The following is a 16,912-nucleotide window of genomic DNA, read 5'->3' as shown; positions in this document are numbered from 1 at the left end:
AAGTTGCCGCCGCTCATACCTCACCTGTCATTCAACAACATCTTTGCCTCTGTACTTCTGCCTCAACTGACATCTCTGCCCAAACTCTTTGCCTTTACAAATGTCTGCTTGTGTCTGTATATGTGTGGATGGATATGTGTGTGTGTGTGTGTGTGTGTGTGTGTGTGTGTGTGTGTGTGTGTGTGAGTGTATACCTGTTCTTTTTTCCCCTAAGGTAAGTCTTTCCGCTCCCGGGATTGCAATGACTCCTTACCCTCTCCCTTAAAACTCACATCCTTTCGTCTTTCCCTCTCCTTCCCTCTTTCCTGATGAAGCAACCGTTGGTTGCGAAAGCTTGAATTTTGTGTGTGTTTTTGTGTTTGTTTGTGTGTCTATCAACATGCCAACACTTTCGCTTGGTAAGTTACATCATCTTTGTCTTTAGATATATTTTTCCCACGTGGAATGTTTCTCTCTATTATATATATATATATATATATATATATATATATACCACCACATGTGAAAGCACCCACATGATTTACCAACTGACCTGCCTACACTGTGAAGCTTTCTATGTGGGAATGACCAGCAAGAAACTGTCCATTCGCATGAATGGACACAGGCAGACAGTGTTTGTTGGTAATGAGGATCACCCTGTGGCTAAACATGTCTTGGTGCACGGCCAGCACATCTTGGCACAGTGTTATACCGTCCGGGTTATCTGAATACTTCCCACTTACACCAACCTGTCAGAACTCTGGAGATGGGAACTTGCCCTTCAGTATATCCTCTCTTCGTGTTACCCACCAGGCCTCAATCTCCGCTAATTTAAAGTATATATATATATATATATATATATATATATATATATATATATATATATATATATATATATATATATATATATATATATATATATATATAAAGGCAAAGAGTTTAGGCAGAGATATCCCTGCCTGTCTCTGCCTAAATTCTTTGCCTTTACAACGTCTGCTTGTGTCTGTATACGTGCGAGTGGATGTGTGTGTGTGTGTGTGGGAGTGTATACCTGTCCCTTTTCCCCCCCCTAAGGTCTTTCTGCTCCCCGGATTGGAATGACTCCATACCCTCTCCCGCAAAAACCACATCCTTTCGTCTTTCCCTCTCCGTTCCTCTTTCCTGATGAAGTAACCTTGGGTTGCGAAAGCCTGAAATTTGTGTGTGTGTTTGTGTGTTTCGTATTGTGTCCTATCAACATACCAAAGCTTTCGTTTGGTAAATAACAGCATCTTTATTAGGGAAACATTCCACGTGGGAAAAATATATCTACAAACAAAGATGATGTGACGTACCAAACGAAATCGCTGGCAGGTCGATAGACACACAAACAAACACAAACACAAACATACACAAACAAACACAAACATACACACTAAATTCAAGCTTCCGCAACAAACTGTTGACTCATCAGGAAAGAGGGAAGGAGAGGGAAAGACGAAAGGATGTGGGTTTTAAGGGAGAGGGTAAGGAGTCGTTCTAGTCCCGGGAGCAGAAAGACTTACCTTAGGGGGAAAATAGGACGGGTATACACTTGCACACACACACATATCCATCCACTCATATACAGACACCTGAAATACCTGTCACAAGTGGGGCACTTTTGTGGTTCTTCTGTGGGAGGTTCTGGGTTTGAGGGGATGAGGAAGTGGCTCTGGTTATTTGCTTCTGTACCAGGTCGGGAGGGTAGTTACGGGATGCGAAAGCTGTTGTCAGGTTGTTGGTGTAATGGTTCAGGGATTCTGGGCTGGAGCAGATTCGTTTGCCACGAAGACCTAGGCTGTAGGGAAGGGACCATTTGATGTGGAATGTGGCAGCTGTCATAATGCAAGTACTGTTGCTTGGTGGTGGGTTTGATGTGGACGGACGTGTGAAGCTGGCCATTGGACAGATGGAGGTCAACGTCAAGGAAAGTGGTGTGGGATTTGGAGTAGGACCAGGTGAATCTGATGGAACCAAAGGAGTTGAGGTTGGAGAGGAAATTCTGGAGTTCTTCTTCACTGTGAGTCCAGATCATGAAGATGTCATCAATAAATCTGTACCAAACTTTGGGTTGGCAGGCTTGGGTAACCAAGAAGGCTTCCTCTAAGCGACCCATGAATAGGTTGGCGTACGAGGGGGCCATCCTGTTACCCATGGCTGTTCCCTTTAATTGTTGAATGTCTGGTCTTCAAAAGTGAAGAAGTTGTGGGTCAGGATGAAGCTGGCTAAGGTAATGAGGAAAGAGGTTTTAGGTAGGGTGGCAGGTGATCGGCGTGAAAGGAAGTGCTCCATCGCAGCGAGGCCATGGACGTGCGGAATATTTGTGTATAAGGAAGTGGCATCAATGGTTAAAAGGATGGTTTCCGGGGGTAACATATTGGGTAAGGATTCCAGGCGTTCGAGAAAGTGGTTGGTGTCTTTGATGAAGGATGGGAGACTGCATGTAATGGGTTGAAGGTGTTGATCTACGTAGGCAGAGATACGCTCTGTGGGGGCTTGGTAACCAGCTACAATGGGGCGGCCGGGATGGTTGGGTTTATGAATTTTGGGAAGAAGGTTGTTGGTTGGTTTGGGGAAGGAGACCAGACAGCGAGGTCATCGGTCTCATCGGATTAGGGAAGGAAGTTGGCGGGGCCCTTTGAAAGGAACCATCCCGGCATTTGCCTGGAGCGATTTAGGGAAATCACGGAAAACCTAAATCAGGATGGCCGGACGCGGGATTGAACCGTCGTCCTCCCGAATGCGAGTCCAGTGTCTAACCACTGCGCCACCTCGCTCGGTTTTGGGAAGAAGGTAGAAGGTAGGGGTGCGGGGTGTCGGTGGGGTCAGGAGGTTGATGGAGTCAGGTGAAAGGTTTTGTAGGGGGCCTAAGGTTCTGAGGATTCCTTGAAGCTCCGCCTGGACATCAGGAATGGGATTACCTTGGTAAACTTTGTATGTGGAGTTGTCTGAAAGCTGACACAGTCCCTCAGCCACATACTCCCGACGATCAAGTACCACGGTCGTGGAACCCTTGTCCGCCGGAAGAATGACGATGGATCGGTCAGCCTTCAGATCACGGATAGCTTGGGCTTCAGCAGTGGTGATGTTGGGAGTAGGATTAAGGTTTTTGAAGAAGGATTGCGAGGCAAGGCTGGAAGTCAGAAATTCCTGGAGGGTTTGGAGAGGGTGATTTTGAGGAAGAGGAGGTGGGTCCCGCTGTGACGGAGGACGGAACTGTTCCAGGCAGGGTTTAATTTGGATAGTGTCTTGAGGAGTTGGATCATTAGGAGTGGGGTTAGGATTATTTTTCTTCGTGGCAAAGTGATACTTCCAGCAGAAAGTACGAGTGTAGGACAGTAAATCTTTGACGAGGGCTGTTTGGTTGAATCTGGGAGTGGGGCTGAAGGTGAGGCCTTTGGATAGGACAGAGGTTTCGGATTGGGAGAGAGGTTTGGAGGAAAGGTTAACTACTGAATTAGGGTGTTGTGGTTCCAGATTGCGTTGATCGGAATTTTGAGGTTTTGGAGGGAGTGGAGCTGGAAGTGGGAGATTGAGTAGATGGGAGAGACTGGGTTTGTGTGCAATGAGAGGAGGTTGAGGTTTGCTGGAAAGGTTGTGGAGCGTGAGTGAGTTGCCTTTCCGGAGGTGGGAAACCAGGAGATTGGATAGTTTTTTGAGGTGGAGGGTGGCATGCTGTTCTAATTTGCGGTTGGCCTGTAGGAGGATGCTCTGAACAGCCGGTGTGGATGTGAGAGAGGAAAGATTGAGGACTTTTATTAAGGATAGGAGTTGACGGGTGTGTTCGTTGGCTGAGTTGATGTGTAGGTGAAGGATTAGGTGGGTGAGGGCAATGGATTGTTCTGTTTGGAACTGGTATAGGGACTGATGGAAAGAAGGGTTGCAGCCAGAGATGGGAACTTTAAGTGTGAAGCCTTTGGGGGTAATGCCAAATGTCAGACAAGCCTGAGAAAATAAAATATGGGAACGTAATCTGGCTAGGACGAGGGCATGTTTGCGGAGGGAATGTAAATAAAACTTAATGGGGTCATTGTGGGGGTGTTGTGAGGGTGACATGGTATTAGAAGGTGGAAAGTGTAACATGAGGTTGAAATGAAAATGAAAGATAAAAATATATGGGGAGAGGTAAAGGTGAACTAGAAAGCAACTGGAGATCTGGTATGAAAAATGGCGAAAAAGTGTTGGTTAAGTTGATCGTGTGGTGAACTTGGGTTGGTAGACAGCGACGTGCATAAAGGTTAGGTGGTTGTGTTGCCGCTAAAACACGTTAAAGGACGGACAAATTCGGGAAAATTTCCAAAGAAACGTGTAAATGTATTAAAAGGAGTGGTGTTGTGGTGAAAGATTACGAAAATGGGGCTAACAACTGTCTGACGAAGAAATAATGACGTTAAAACCTGTGGGGAGCGGCTAAAACTGATCAGTGATGTGCGAAAAACGGAAGTGGAAATAAAGTGAAAGTTATTAGAACTAGCCGAAATGGTTGTTTAATACGTGAAATCAGCTGTTATTGAACTAGAAACGGTGGATTTTATAGCAGCGGTAGTGTTGAAAGCGGAAAATAATTTTTTTTTTTTTTGGTTATGGTTTGGAAGTGGGTTACGTATTATTGAGTATATATAGGCGGGATTAAATTGTATAGTAGATTACAGTAAAAAGGGGAAGGTGAATACAAAGTGAGACTACAGGTAAAAACAGAAAGAGAAAATAAAGAGAAAATAAGACGACAGGAAAGATTTCGAAATGCAACAGCGACAATAACAAACGTAATTGTTGGGTTCAAATTAATGATATGATTATAATAGAGGGAAACATTCCACGTAGGAAAAATATATCCAATAACAAAGATGATGTGACTTACCAAATGAAAGTGCTGGCAGGTCGACAGACACACAAACAAACACAAACATACACACAAAATTCAAGCTTTCGCAACAAACTGTTGCCTCATCAGGAAAGAGGGAAGGAGAGGGAAAGACGAAAGGATGTGGGTTTTAAGGGAGAGGGTAAGGAGTCATTCCAATCCCGGGAGCGGAAAGACTTACCTTAGGGGGATCTCCCTTAAAACCCACATCCTTTCGTCTTTCCCTCTCCTTCCCTCTTTCCTGATGAGGCAACAGTTTGTTGCGAAAGCTTGAATTTTGTGTGTATGTTTGTGTTTGTTTGTGTGTCTGTCGACCTGCCAGCACTTTCATTTGGTAAGTCACATCATCTTTGTTTTTGGATATATTTTTCCTACGTGGAATGTTTCCCTCTATTATATATATTATATATATATATATATATAAAGATGATGTGACTTACCGAACAAAAGTGCTGGCAGGTCGATAGAAACACAAACATACACACGAAATTCTAGCTTTCGCAACCAACGGTTGCTTCATCAGGAAAGAGGGAAGAAGGAGAGGGAAAGACGAAAGGATGTGGGTTTTAAGGGAGAGGGTAAGGAGTCATATATATATATATATATATATATATATATATATATATATATATATATATATAAAAAGAAAGATGATGAGACTTACCAAACAAAAGCGCTGGCAGGTCGATAGACACACAAACAAACACAAATTACACACAAAATTCTAGCTTTCGCAACCAACGGTTGCTTCGTCAGGAAAGAGGGAAGGAGAGGGAAAGATGAAAGGATGTGGGTTTTAAGGGAGAGGGTAAGGAGTCATTCCAATCCCGGGAGCGGAAAGACTTACCCTTTCCGCTCCCGGGATTGGAATGACTCCTTACCCTCTCCCTTAAAACCCACATCCTTTCATCTTTCCCTCTCCTTCCCTCTTTCCTGACGAAGCAACCGTTGGTTGCGAAAGCTAGAATTTTGTGTGTAATTTGTGTTTGTTTGTGTGTCTATCGACCTGCCAGCACTTTCATTTGGTAAGTCACATCATCTTTGTTTTTGGATATATTTTTCCTACGTGGAATGTTTCCCTCTATTATAATCATATCATTAATTTGAACCCAACAATGACGTTTGTTATTGTCACTGTTACATTTCGAAGTCTTTTCTGTCGTCTTATTTCCTCCTTCTGTTTTTGCCAGTAGTTTCCCTTTGTATTCACCTTCTCCTTTTTACCGTAATCCACTATACAATTTTATCCCGCCGATATATACTCAACAATACGTAATAATACGTAACCCACTTCCAAACCATAACCAAAGAATTTTTTCTTCCGCTACTGCTATAAAATCCACCGTTTCCAGTTCACAAACAGTTCCTTTCAGCTATTAAACAACCTTTTCGGCTAGTTTTAATAACTTTTGCTTTATTTCGATTTCCGTTTTTTCACATCACCGATCATTTTTAGCCGCTTCCCACAGGTTTTAACGTTATTATTTCTCCACCAGACAATTGTTAGCCTCATTTCCATAATCTGCCACCACCATACCACTACTTTTAATACATCCTCACGTAGTTTTTTCGAAATTTTCCCGAATTTCTCCACCCTTTAACGTGTTTTGGCGGCAACACAACCACCTAACCTTTATGCACATCGTTTTCTACCTACACTATTTCACCACAGGATCAACATAACCCAGCTCCAACCAACCCCTTTTCGCCTCTTTTCACACCAGATCTCCATTTGCTTTCTACTTCACCTTTATCTCTCCCCACATATTTTTATATGCATTTTCATTTCAGCCTCACGTTACACTTTCGACCTTCTAGTACCATGTCACCCGCACAACACCCCCACAACGACCCCATTAAGTTTTATTTACATTCCCTCCGCAGACATGCCTTCGCCCTAGCCAGATTACGCTCCCATATTCTATTTTCTCAGGCTTGTCTGACATTTGGCATTACCCCCAAAGGCCTCACACTTGAAGTTCCCATCTCTGGCTGCAACCCTTCCTTCCATCAGTCCCTATACCAGTTCCAAACTGAACAATCCATTGCCCTCACCCACCTAATCCTTCACCTGAAATATGTCTGCTTGTGTCTGTATGTGTGGATGGATATGTGTGTGTGTGCGAGTGTATACCTGTCCTTTTTTCCCCCTAAGGTAAGTCTTTCCGCTCCCGGGATTGGAATGACTCTTTACCCTCTCCCTTAAAACCCACATCCTTTCATCTTTCCCTCTCCTTCCCTCTTTCCTGACGAAGCAACCGTTGGTTGCGAAAGCTAGAATTTTGTGTGTCAGTGGACACATAGCTGTGAGTTGTGCTTGTGTGAATGTGTGTGAGTTTTGTCTTGTCTACATTTGATTAAGGATTTAGTTCAATAGATGAATAATATCTACCACTCTATTTCATTGTGCTTGTCTGCCTCTTCTACTCTATGTGTTGATCCTTCTCATGTTGTTGTTATTCCATTCTGAATTTTCAATTCTTTGATAAACAAACCGCTGATTGATGAATACTCCATACACTGATCACTTTACCACACATGTAAACATCCTCTCTGTGGTGAAAAGTAGTATCTGCAACAGTTTTCCATGTTGAAATTACTTTGATCCTCTGCATTCAACAATATACTGTACACACAGCTGTATTTATTCCACCTTCTTTAATTTTTCATGTCTAAAGTATTTAATGAAGTGATAAATCAAAGTAATTCTTCAATACTGTGTGTGTGTGTGTGTGTGTGTGTGTGTGTGTGAAGTACACTTGAAACCCTGAAGAAAGTGGTTCACCAAGTTTTTGAAAGTAAGAGAAGTACAGCACTAAAAATATGAAAACCTGTACCTAAATCAAGACATACATTTTTTCATAAGTGTTCATAACATGTTTATGAGATACATGTGTGTTGCATCAATCCATTAGCAGACAGTATTGTAGCAGTAAGAAAAACAAGCATCACTCACCTGGTCCACATCGAGGCATAACAGTCCATGTACCATTGTTGCAAATAGGTGTTCGATTTGCTGGAAACTCATACATTGGATCACACTTTACGAACAACCGTTCCCCATGTTGGACTACCAGTGGCAGCTCATCTGTTGTTTCATTCCCTACCCACAACTGAATCCTACCCTGTCTTACACTTGGTACAACACATGGAGCTGTGTGGAGAAAATACTGTGAAAACATACTTTCTTTACAGGTAAATCATCAATAGGTACACATTACTGAAATGAGAATCATCTGGGTTTATCACATGCAGTAAATTTTACTTAAATGGATTAAGCAATGCAATTTGCTACAGTAAAACCCATTTCATGTAAGTAGTAGATTATCAACAGTAACACATCATTAGAGCAAAGAGTTAAACACTTTCAACGATTCTAGGTAGTAAATTCTCTTCATAATTATGATTCAACTTATAAATAGTAGTTTGTCTTTTATAAAATTGGTTGTGTCATGTCCTACATTCCTTTCCAGATTAACTACAAATACAACATAAAATACTGCTGCTGTTGTATGAGATATGTTTTCATTACAAAATAAGTAAAATTAATATTGTTGAATGTAAAAGTTACTACACATGTGCATATAATAATAATGGATCACACAGACTATCATTTAGTGTAAAATATGCATCCAGTACAAAAATACAAAGAATAACCTCCATTGTTTCTGTTCTTCTACCCAGTCTGCAACTGATCTTTATTATTTACAGGTAGTGTTCTACTTATCATTTAGCACAAATTACCCTTACTCTTTACATTTCTTTCATTTCATTGAGCTCAGCTATATTGTATACACTATCCAAAAATAATTTACCTAAAAATTAATGTAATGTTTGAGTCAAAAATAAAAACACAATGTTTGCTCCTAGTTAGTTAAACAATGTTGCAAATGTCAGTTCTGAATCTTTAATCTCTAAATTCAGGCAATTAAGTCATCATTCATAGACATTATGAAACAATTTTTAATGTTACTGTTGTATTAATATGGATCAATACCACAAGTTTTGCATGTATGAAGTAATCTAGATTTAGCACCAGCCATATCAACAAGTAATGTCATAAGCAAAATTACAATTTTGTGGAAATCACAAATCATAAAATAAAACATTACTGCTGTTTCAATCTATCCCAACATATGTTTCTGCAGCATTCTCCCATGGCTGACTGAATATCCAAATCTGATATAGTTTTATGGCAGTAATCAGAAGCCAGAATTCTAAATCTCTTTCTTCCCTACTTGTTTTCATTATTATTGTGCCAGTTTAAAATCAAATGGGAAAAAGTAAACTACATAAGATTACTCACTGGAAAAGTCTTACAGTTCCACAAATCAATTGTGAAAATAGTATGAAATAATTCCTATAATAAACCATTGATAACAAATAGGATAAACTGTGGAAGGCAGCGAAAGAATGGTGCTGCTAATACTCATATACTCCTGAAAGTGTTATCTGTAGCTTCTATGGCAAAACATGTTGAAGTTGGGAAAAAAACCAGCAAAGATACAACATTCAGAGCTTCAGACGTAACAACAGACATCATGGGAAGTATCCATCTGCACTAATAGAGAAAGTAAAGAATTCAGCTAGGATAGTAGTTTTTACCTTGTAAAATGTTCAAATGTACTTTGTTGATTGTCCATCAAGAGACTCTACAGCAACAGGCTACTTGTAATGTGAATTTATAAACAATACATGAGGACCAGGACACAAAATTTCAAAGTGATAGTTTTCTTCTTTGTATAGGCTAATACTCCAATCGAAGTAACTAAGATCACAGTTGCTCTCTGTGATTCACATTTTGCAAATGTCAAGGTTTTCAGAACTGGAAAATTCTTTCTAATTAAGCCCAAAAGATTGGAATTTGTCCAGAAAATCAGTGATTTTGTCCAGAGTAATTTATTATTTTCCTCCATTCTCTCTCTCCGCGCGCGCACGCGTGTGCGTGTGCATGTGTTGTCTCTCATATATACTACTCATTCACAGCGAGTAGAAAAGAGGAAGTGGGACATCTTTCCACACATTAACACAGGTAGGTAGGTGACTTTTCCATGAACTACCAGCAACTGTGCCATTTTGAGACTCAACTTGGTGTAATTGTGTTTTATCTGATGTTTTCTTTTGAAATTGTCAGTGCTTATTTTGTGATTTCGTTTATGGGGTTGTGTGTTATAACTTCAAGATAATAACATATAAAAGTGAAAAATAAGAAAAAATGCCATGTTTCATTGCAGTATGCAGATCCTGCTACAAATAAATTAAAGGTAAACATTTCTTTATGCCTCCAAAAAAATGCAACACTGTTTTTAAAATGTGTAAGAGCAGTTCTCCAATGAGACAGATATATGTCTCACAATTGTTTTGAGAGTGATTAAGTTTCCAAAGAAACTCAGAACAATAGCAGTCTTGTTAACCATCAGTGGTAAACAAATTGAAACCCCAAGAAAAATATGGTCTCTAGCCCTCCATTATTTTCTAATGAGCTAAATATCTATCGAAAAGAAATACATAAATTTTAAAGAGAAGTTGTGGCAAAGAAGGCCATAAACCAGAAGAAGCTGAGATATCTATCAATGTTTCTCCTGATGAAGAAAATGTAAGGAATAAACTGACATCAGACGCAGCTATAGTTTCACTGAAAATAACACTGAATAAACTAGAATTAAAATGTAAAGTCAGAAAACCCAATGCTAAAATCAATCTATTGTGAAAGCAACTTGCATAGAAAAACTGTAAGGTGGATCAGTCAGAAGTAGATTATTCCAAAATCTGTAAGATACTGAATTCAACTGATGAAAATGCAATCATGTGGGAATTTTCTTATGCTATTTGTGTAATAAAGTGCATAAGTAATAATTTTTGTGATAAAATAAGACTTTTTTTAATGGTAAGATAGTCAGCTATAATTTTAGCAACAAGTTTATCAACAGATGATGGCCGGCCGGTGTGGCCGAGCGGTTCTAGGCGCTTCAGTCTGGAGCCGCGCAACCGCTACGGTCACAGGTTCGAATCCTGCCTCGGGCATGACCTCAGATGTTAAGTCCCATAGTGCTCAGAGCCATTCATCAGATGATGTCCCAAAAATTCACTGGACTGAAAGATTGCCACAGATTAACTTCTATCCACTTGGACCTAATGCCACTTCAATGACTGTACATATGATTAGCTATGCAGTTTTGCAGTAAATCAGTAGCCAACAGCATAAAATATTTCAGGGATAAGAGATGTGATATTCAAAGGTACTGAGTCGATGTGAGACATAGCAAGGTATGATAACTGAAGAAAACTTCATAAGTCAATACCGCTATAAAAGCATTTTAGTGAAGGACCAGTTTCGAAAGAACAATGTCATCATCAGATCTCATGCTTTAACATTTGTAAAAAATATTGTCCACCAGTGTTGCAACTCACTTCACACTGCATATGCACTTCCAACTACCATGAAGATCAGTACAGATCAGCATATAAATATATAAAAATTTTAAAGCATAAGATCTGAGGATGACAGCATAGCTCTGTTGAAACTGGTCCTCCAGTAAAATGCTTTTTTAGCAATCTTGGCTTGTTAAGTTTCTACACTGCAGACTGCGCCCAGACTGGCAATATCAAGAATACATAGCAAGGTGTGCCACCCCTAACTGGTACAGTTATACACCTTGAATATGTTTATTTTATTTTTTACACATAGTATATGCATAATAGTTAGTAAAAATAATAAATTTCTTTTTTTTAAGCAAAGATTATCAAAACATTATTATTCACTGTGTAGGTTCCTAATTACTGATAGCAATAAGATTATTAGTTTATCTGAAAATATTAACGTTAAAGAAACATTAGTGATCAATTAATGTAAATCACGAGAAACTGGGATTTCCAGTGAGCAAATAGCTGTTTCTAAATTGGATTAATTCATTTGGACTTCCTCATTCTTCTCTTCTCAACAAATTTCTTTTTTCCCCCTCCCCCTTAAAAAATTTGTATTTATAAACTAAATAATATTTAAAAATGACATGTTTAACAATCTTCCAATCTTAACTTGTGATTATTTCAAAAATTCACTATCACAATCTTGTAGCCTTGAATTTCTGATTCATAAAAGGAACTTGTTCATTTGTTAGTTATTATTCAGTTTGTTAAAGTACACCTTACTGACACTTTTCAGTGGGCTTCAGAAATCACCACAAAAACGAAATCATCTTCACAAAACAGTATCTATAATACTGTCATTTTCTAGGTATCCAATTCGTAGTTAAACTGATGTACTTCTTTGATGATTTTTATCTTCGTGGCCTTCAATTTTGCTACCCTTTACATTCTTATTAAAAATGTAATAGCAAGCAAATATAACAATAATGGAAATTCCTGGATGGAGGAATATGTAAAATAACAGAAAGGCAACATTCACCTATAGCAGATCCATGCGTGGAACACAGTAAGACATAATAGAGGACAAAATTCACACTCCCTTTCAAGCACTAGCTCTTTTTCCAGCAACAGTATACACACCAAATCCCCCCCCCCACACACACACACACGCGCGCACACACGCAGACAGACACCCAAATGCACTCTCCGGTGGCCACGGCAAGACTAATTATTGATCCTCAGTTACTGAAAGCAGTCGCTTAAGCTAATGGAGGTGCAAAGTGAATAGGGAAGGACATAAGGAAGGCCTTGAGAAGTTACTTGAGCTCATGTTAGACTTCTGTGGTGGGCTCAGGGTTGTAAGGTTGGAATGCAGAGGTGTTGGTAAATTGGTGGAGGCCCTCAGTCACAGAGATACTATGATTCATGGCCACTATGGTGGCGCATTTGTCTGAAGGAAGGATGATAAGGTATGAATTGTTTTTCAGGTTACAGGTAGCAGTGTGTTCCACAGGAGAGATGTTGGACTCATGAGGGAGAGATTTAAGAAAGGAAGATGCCAGGGGATGACTTGGTGGAAAGGAATAAGGATCATTGTTGGATGGAGGTCAGAAATGCTGTAAACAAGGTTCTATATGGAGTTTAGGTTGGCTGTTATCAGTGGAGTGCATGGCTAAGAAATGTTTCCACTGCAAAGAAAGAGAAAAGGAAAGAAGGTCCTTTACAGGTTCAGTGTGGCCCAAGACGAGGCCTTTCTGACCCATGCAGAAGTGTCAGTACTTTCTCTTCCTTACAGCCCCCCCCCCTCTACCCCCCCCCTCAGCCAGAAAGCCCACATTTGCAGTGACAGCAGTAGTTGTCGACCCCCCATTGTGCCTCCCCCCCCCCCCCCCCCCGGAGCCCACATTTGCAGTGACAGCAGGAGTTGGCGAAATATACCAATAATGTTACCAGAGGGACATCCAGCCCCGTATTTATACATGGGCACGGGCGGCAAGTTCTTAGGGGTGGCAAAATCTTACAGGCGGCAAAAGTTTGAGCATACAAATTTATGTGTGCAGAAAAAAAAACCGTAGAAGTTATTAATAGGTTCGTTTGAGTTAGGTCAAAACCATTTCAACTGTGCTAATGTGTTCGAGTGCCCCCCCGCCCCCCGGAGCCCACATTTGCAGTGACAGCAGGAGTTGGCGAAATATACCAATAATGTTACCAGAGGGACATCCAGCCCCGTATTTATACATGGGCACGGGCGGCAAGTTCTTAGAGGTGGCAAAATCTTACAGGCGGCAAAAGTTTGAGCATACAAATTTATGTGTGCAGAAAAAAAAAACCATAGAAGTTATTATTAGGTTCGTTTGAGTTAGGTCAAAACCATTTCAACTGTGCTAATGTGTTCGAGTGCACCTTTTCCCCAGTTACCATGGTTTCTGACTGGCCATTCGCTATTCAATTTGTGGCCAATGGACGGCCGACACTGTCTCCCACTGATAAGAAGATATTCTTCTGATGGTTCCAAAGCATTTAAAACTGTGCCCCAAAGAGATCACCATGCATGTGCCTAGCATAGGTGTCAAGCAGTGCTACAGGTGGCCAAACTACGAAACACGCAAAAAGCGTTCGAGTTTGCAAAGGAATGAAAATGAGTGCAACTCAAGAAAAACGTGTGAAGAAATGGAAGAAGTTCTTTTATGAGTCAGAAAATGATACAGTGGTTTGCAAATCTGAAGGTGACATACTGAAGACCAAGACCAATTATTTAATTACATTGAACAGACTATCTGGAGAGCTCAATAATCATCTTGGTGTCTACAAAGAGTTTTCTGGAAAGTTCTCTTTCTTATCCAGTTTGATGGAAATGGACCCTGATGAAGTCTATAATGCTGCAAAACAGCTGCAGCATATTTACTCAGGGGATATAGAGGATTCTTTTGGCACAGAATGTGTCTATCCCAAAAGCTTCCATTTGAGTTCTGGCTATGAGAATGGTCCTTCTTTACCAGTCTTAAATAACATGCTAAGAGAGAAATATCTCTTTCATATTTATCCAAACATCAGTATCGCTCAGCGAATTTATTTGACCAGACCAGCAACGAACTGCTCTGCTGAACGATCCTTCTCAGTTCTTGGAAGGGTTAAGAACCACTTATATGCTTCTCAGATTCAAGATCGTTTGAATCACTTGACTGTATTAGCAATAGAAAATGATCTGACTGTGAAATTGGACTCTGAAAATGTGATAAATGTGGTTGCTGATAACAAGGCAAGAAGAAAGCCATTGAACTGTTGGCATTCTTTTTTGATATAATAATCAACTGCTATAATTCCATACAATATTATCCTCTTTTGTAGATTTCTTCTTTAAGTAATACACTTATTTTAAATAGCATGTTTATAATTTTGCTGTTAAATGTTTTTCAAAACGGACTAAGTTTGTTGTTGTGGCGAAAAAAGTTAGTGGGCCCATGGGTGTAACATTATCTAAATACGGGCCTGGGGACATCCTACCAAAAATCCTACTCACAACCCACAAACTAGTGTTTAGTGTTCCATAGCCCACCCAACTCACAGAATACCCCTATTCATCCATAAAGGAATACTAATCCTTAGCCTGCATCCCATGGTCGTTCCTTTGTGGTCAGTCCAGGAGTAAGACCTGTCCCATACATACATCTAAACACATCCTACTGCAGTCCAGTCATGCACATTTCCTACCCAAAAACAGGAAGGGCCATGCCTGAAAGCAGCCATGTTATATGTCAGCTATGCTGCAATTACTCTATAGCATTCTATGTGGGTATGACAAGTAGCCAACTGTCTCTTCACAGGACCACCAAACTGTGCAACCTTCACCATCCAGTTGCCAAACATTATGAAATTGACAACACAAATGAATTCAACAGCTGCTTCACAATGTGGGTCATTTAGTATTCCCTTCCAGCACAAGTTCTCTGAACTATGCACATGGGAATTGTCTGTCCAACACATCCTGCACTCTTGCGATCCCCCTGGTCTAAACCTCCGCTAACCTGTTCCCACTGCCTTACCTTGCATTTAGCTTCTCTCTTCTGTCCATACCACTTCTTCTGCATCTAGATCATGCAGTGATGCACTACTTTCTCCCACCATTCATTGTCCCCCCACCCCATGGCCATACATCCTCTCCCTCTCTTCCTCCCTTTTCAAAACCTCTCGCTCCTCTCTGCACTTCCTTTCTCCCTCTTTGTCTTCATCTTTCTCTCCTTTTCCCCCCTCCCTTGTTACTCCCTCAGTTCCCTCCCTCTTCTTCTTCCTACTTCGTTAGTTGTACCCTCTGTACCTTTTTTGTCTTGCTGTGAAGCCTCAAAGTCATCTGTCCAAAGGCCTGCCTCTTTCCTGCTAGTCCCTCATTACCTGATTCCCTACCCATACCAACTCCATCAGCTTAGGCAACTGCTTTCAGTAACTGAGGATCAATAATTAGTATTGCCATGACCACCAGTGTGCATCTGGGTGTCTGTGTGGTTGCGTGTGAACATGCGTACAACTGCTGGGAAAAGAGCTAGTGATAGAAAGCTCGTGTGAATGCTGTTTTCTGTCAAGTGAATGGCTGAGTCTCACTTATTTTATCTAATAACAAATTATGATTTTTATTATTATGTGCATTTACAAGTAGGGACGTAAACAATGACTGAGTCAATTCCTGTTCAGCTACCTGAGTATGAATAAACATCATACAGTTAGCGGATATTCATAATTTAGCTAACACTATGTAATCAGTCTGTGTTAAGTCACTAAACTGAAAACATCTCTGTGTTGCTATCAGTCTGTCAGATATCATCATTTATTTTGTTAACATCATACAGTCAGCTTCTATGGGTAAGTGTGTTGGTCCATCCCAAGCTATCAGAAAGTAATTATCAATGTGACTCAGTACAGTAACTATGTCCATCAAAGTCCAGTAAAAGTGTCAAGTTTGCTATGTCACAAACTTAAACCTCTTGTTATTTGTAAGTCAGAACTCGACAGAGAAAGTGTACAGTTTATAGGTAACCACTCTATTAAAAGAATCGTAGTGTACATGATATGTTGTTATGCAATGTAAGAATTGTCTAAGCTGTTGAATACAAGCTGATCATGGCAATATTACTTGTTTCAATAAATGTGAGAAGATAGTAAATCAATTTCTACATTGCTGTGTTTGTTATCTAACAACTAGTTACCAAATCAAATAACTGTAGGATGAACAACGAAGAAAAGATGTGAGACCTCCAAGATAAAATTCAGGTCATTAATGCTTCAAATGGAATCATTCACAAGGGACATGAATAATGTAATGGATTTGTACAAAAACCCAGACGCTCACAACACACTGGTTAAATGGAGGAATATTCTCACCAATGAGAGTAACATCTTTGCTTCTGGAAAAAAAAAACTTTTCAGTCCATACAAATAATTATTGAAAGTGCTTTAGGAATATTTCTATATTGGCATTAAAGAGGGTTCAGCTATGTCCTCAGAGTAAAATTCAATCAGGATGTCATTTCAGCATCATTAAGTCTCTGAACTGCAATAATCATCCACCAAAAATAGACTTTGTCGGGATGCACATGGTACACTGTATTTACATGCCTGTAAAACTGTCATTTTTTCTGGTGTAAACTTTGAATACTAATGTAAATGTTTACTTAAGCTAAATAAATATAT

General features: G+C 40.1%; 1 protein-coding gene across 1 annotated transcript in view; it reads right to left on the bottom strand.

Moving 5' to 3' along the window:
• LOC126195511 (sushi, von Willebrand factor type A, EGF and pentraxin domain-containing protein 1-like) overlaps nucleotides 1-16,912 on the bottom strand; it is a 436,314-nt gene that overhangs the window by 239,560 nt on the left and 179,842 nt on the right. The window contains exon 6 of the mRNA XM_049934138.1: nucleotides 7,821-8,018. Within this exon, the coding sequence (XP_049790095.1) occupies nucleotides 7,821-8,018 (198 nt within the window). The remainder of the gene's footprint in view (nucleotides 1-7,820; nucleotides 8,019-16,912) is intronic.

The sequence above is a fragment of the Schistocerca nitens genome, chromosome 7 (assembly GCF_023898315.1).
Source record: "Schistocerca nitens isolate TAMUIC-IGC-003100 chromosome 7, iqSchNite1.1, whole genome shotgun sequence".
Classification (NCBI taxonomy): Eukaryota; Metazoa; Arthropoda; class Insecta; order Orthoptera; family Acrididae; genus Schistocerca; species Schistocerca nitens.
Note: the sequence above shows the minus strand (reverse complement) of the source record. Positions and strands in the feature narration are given on the sequence as shown.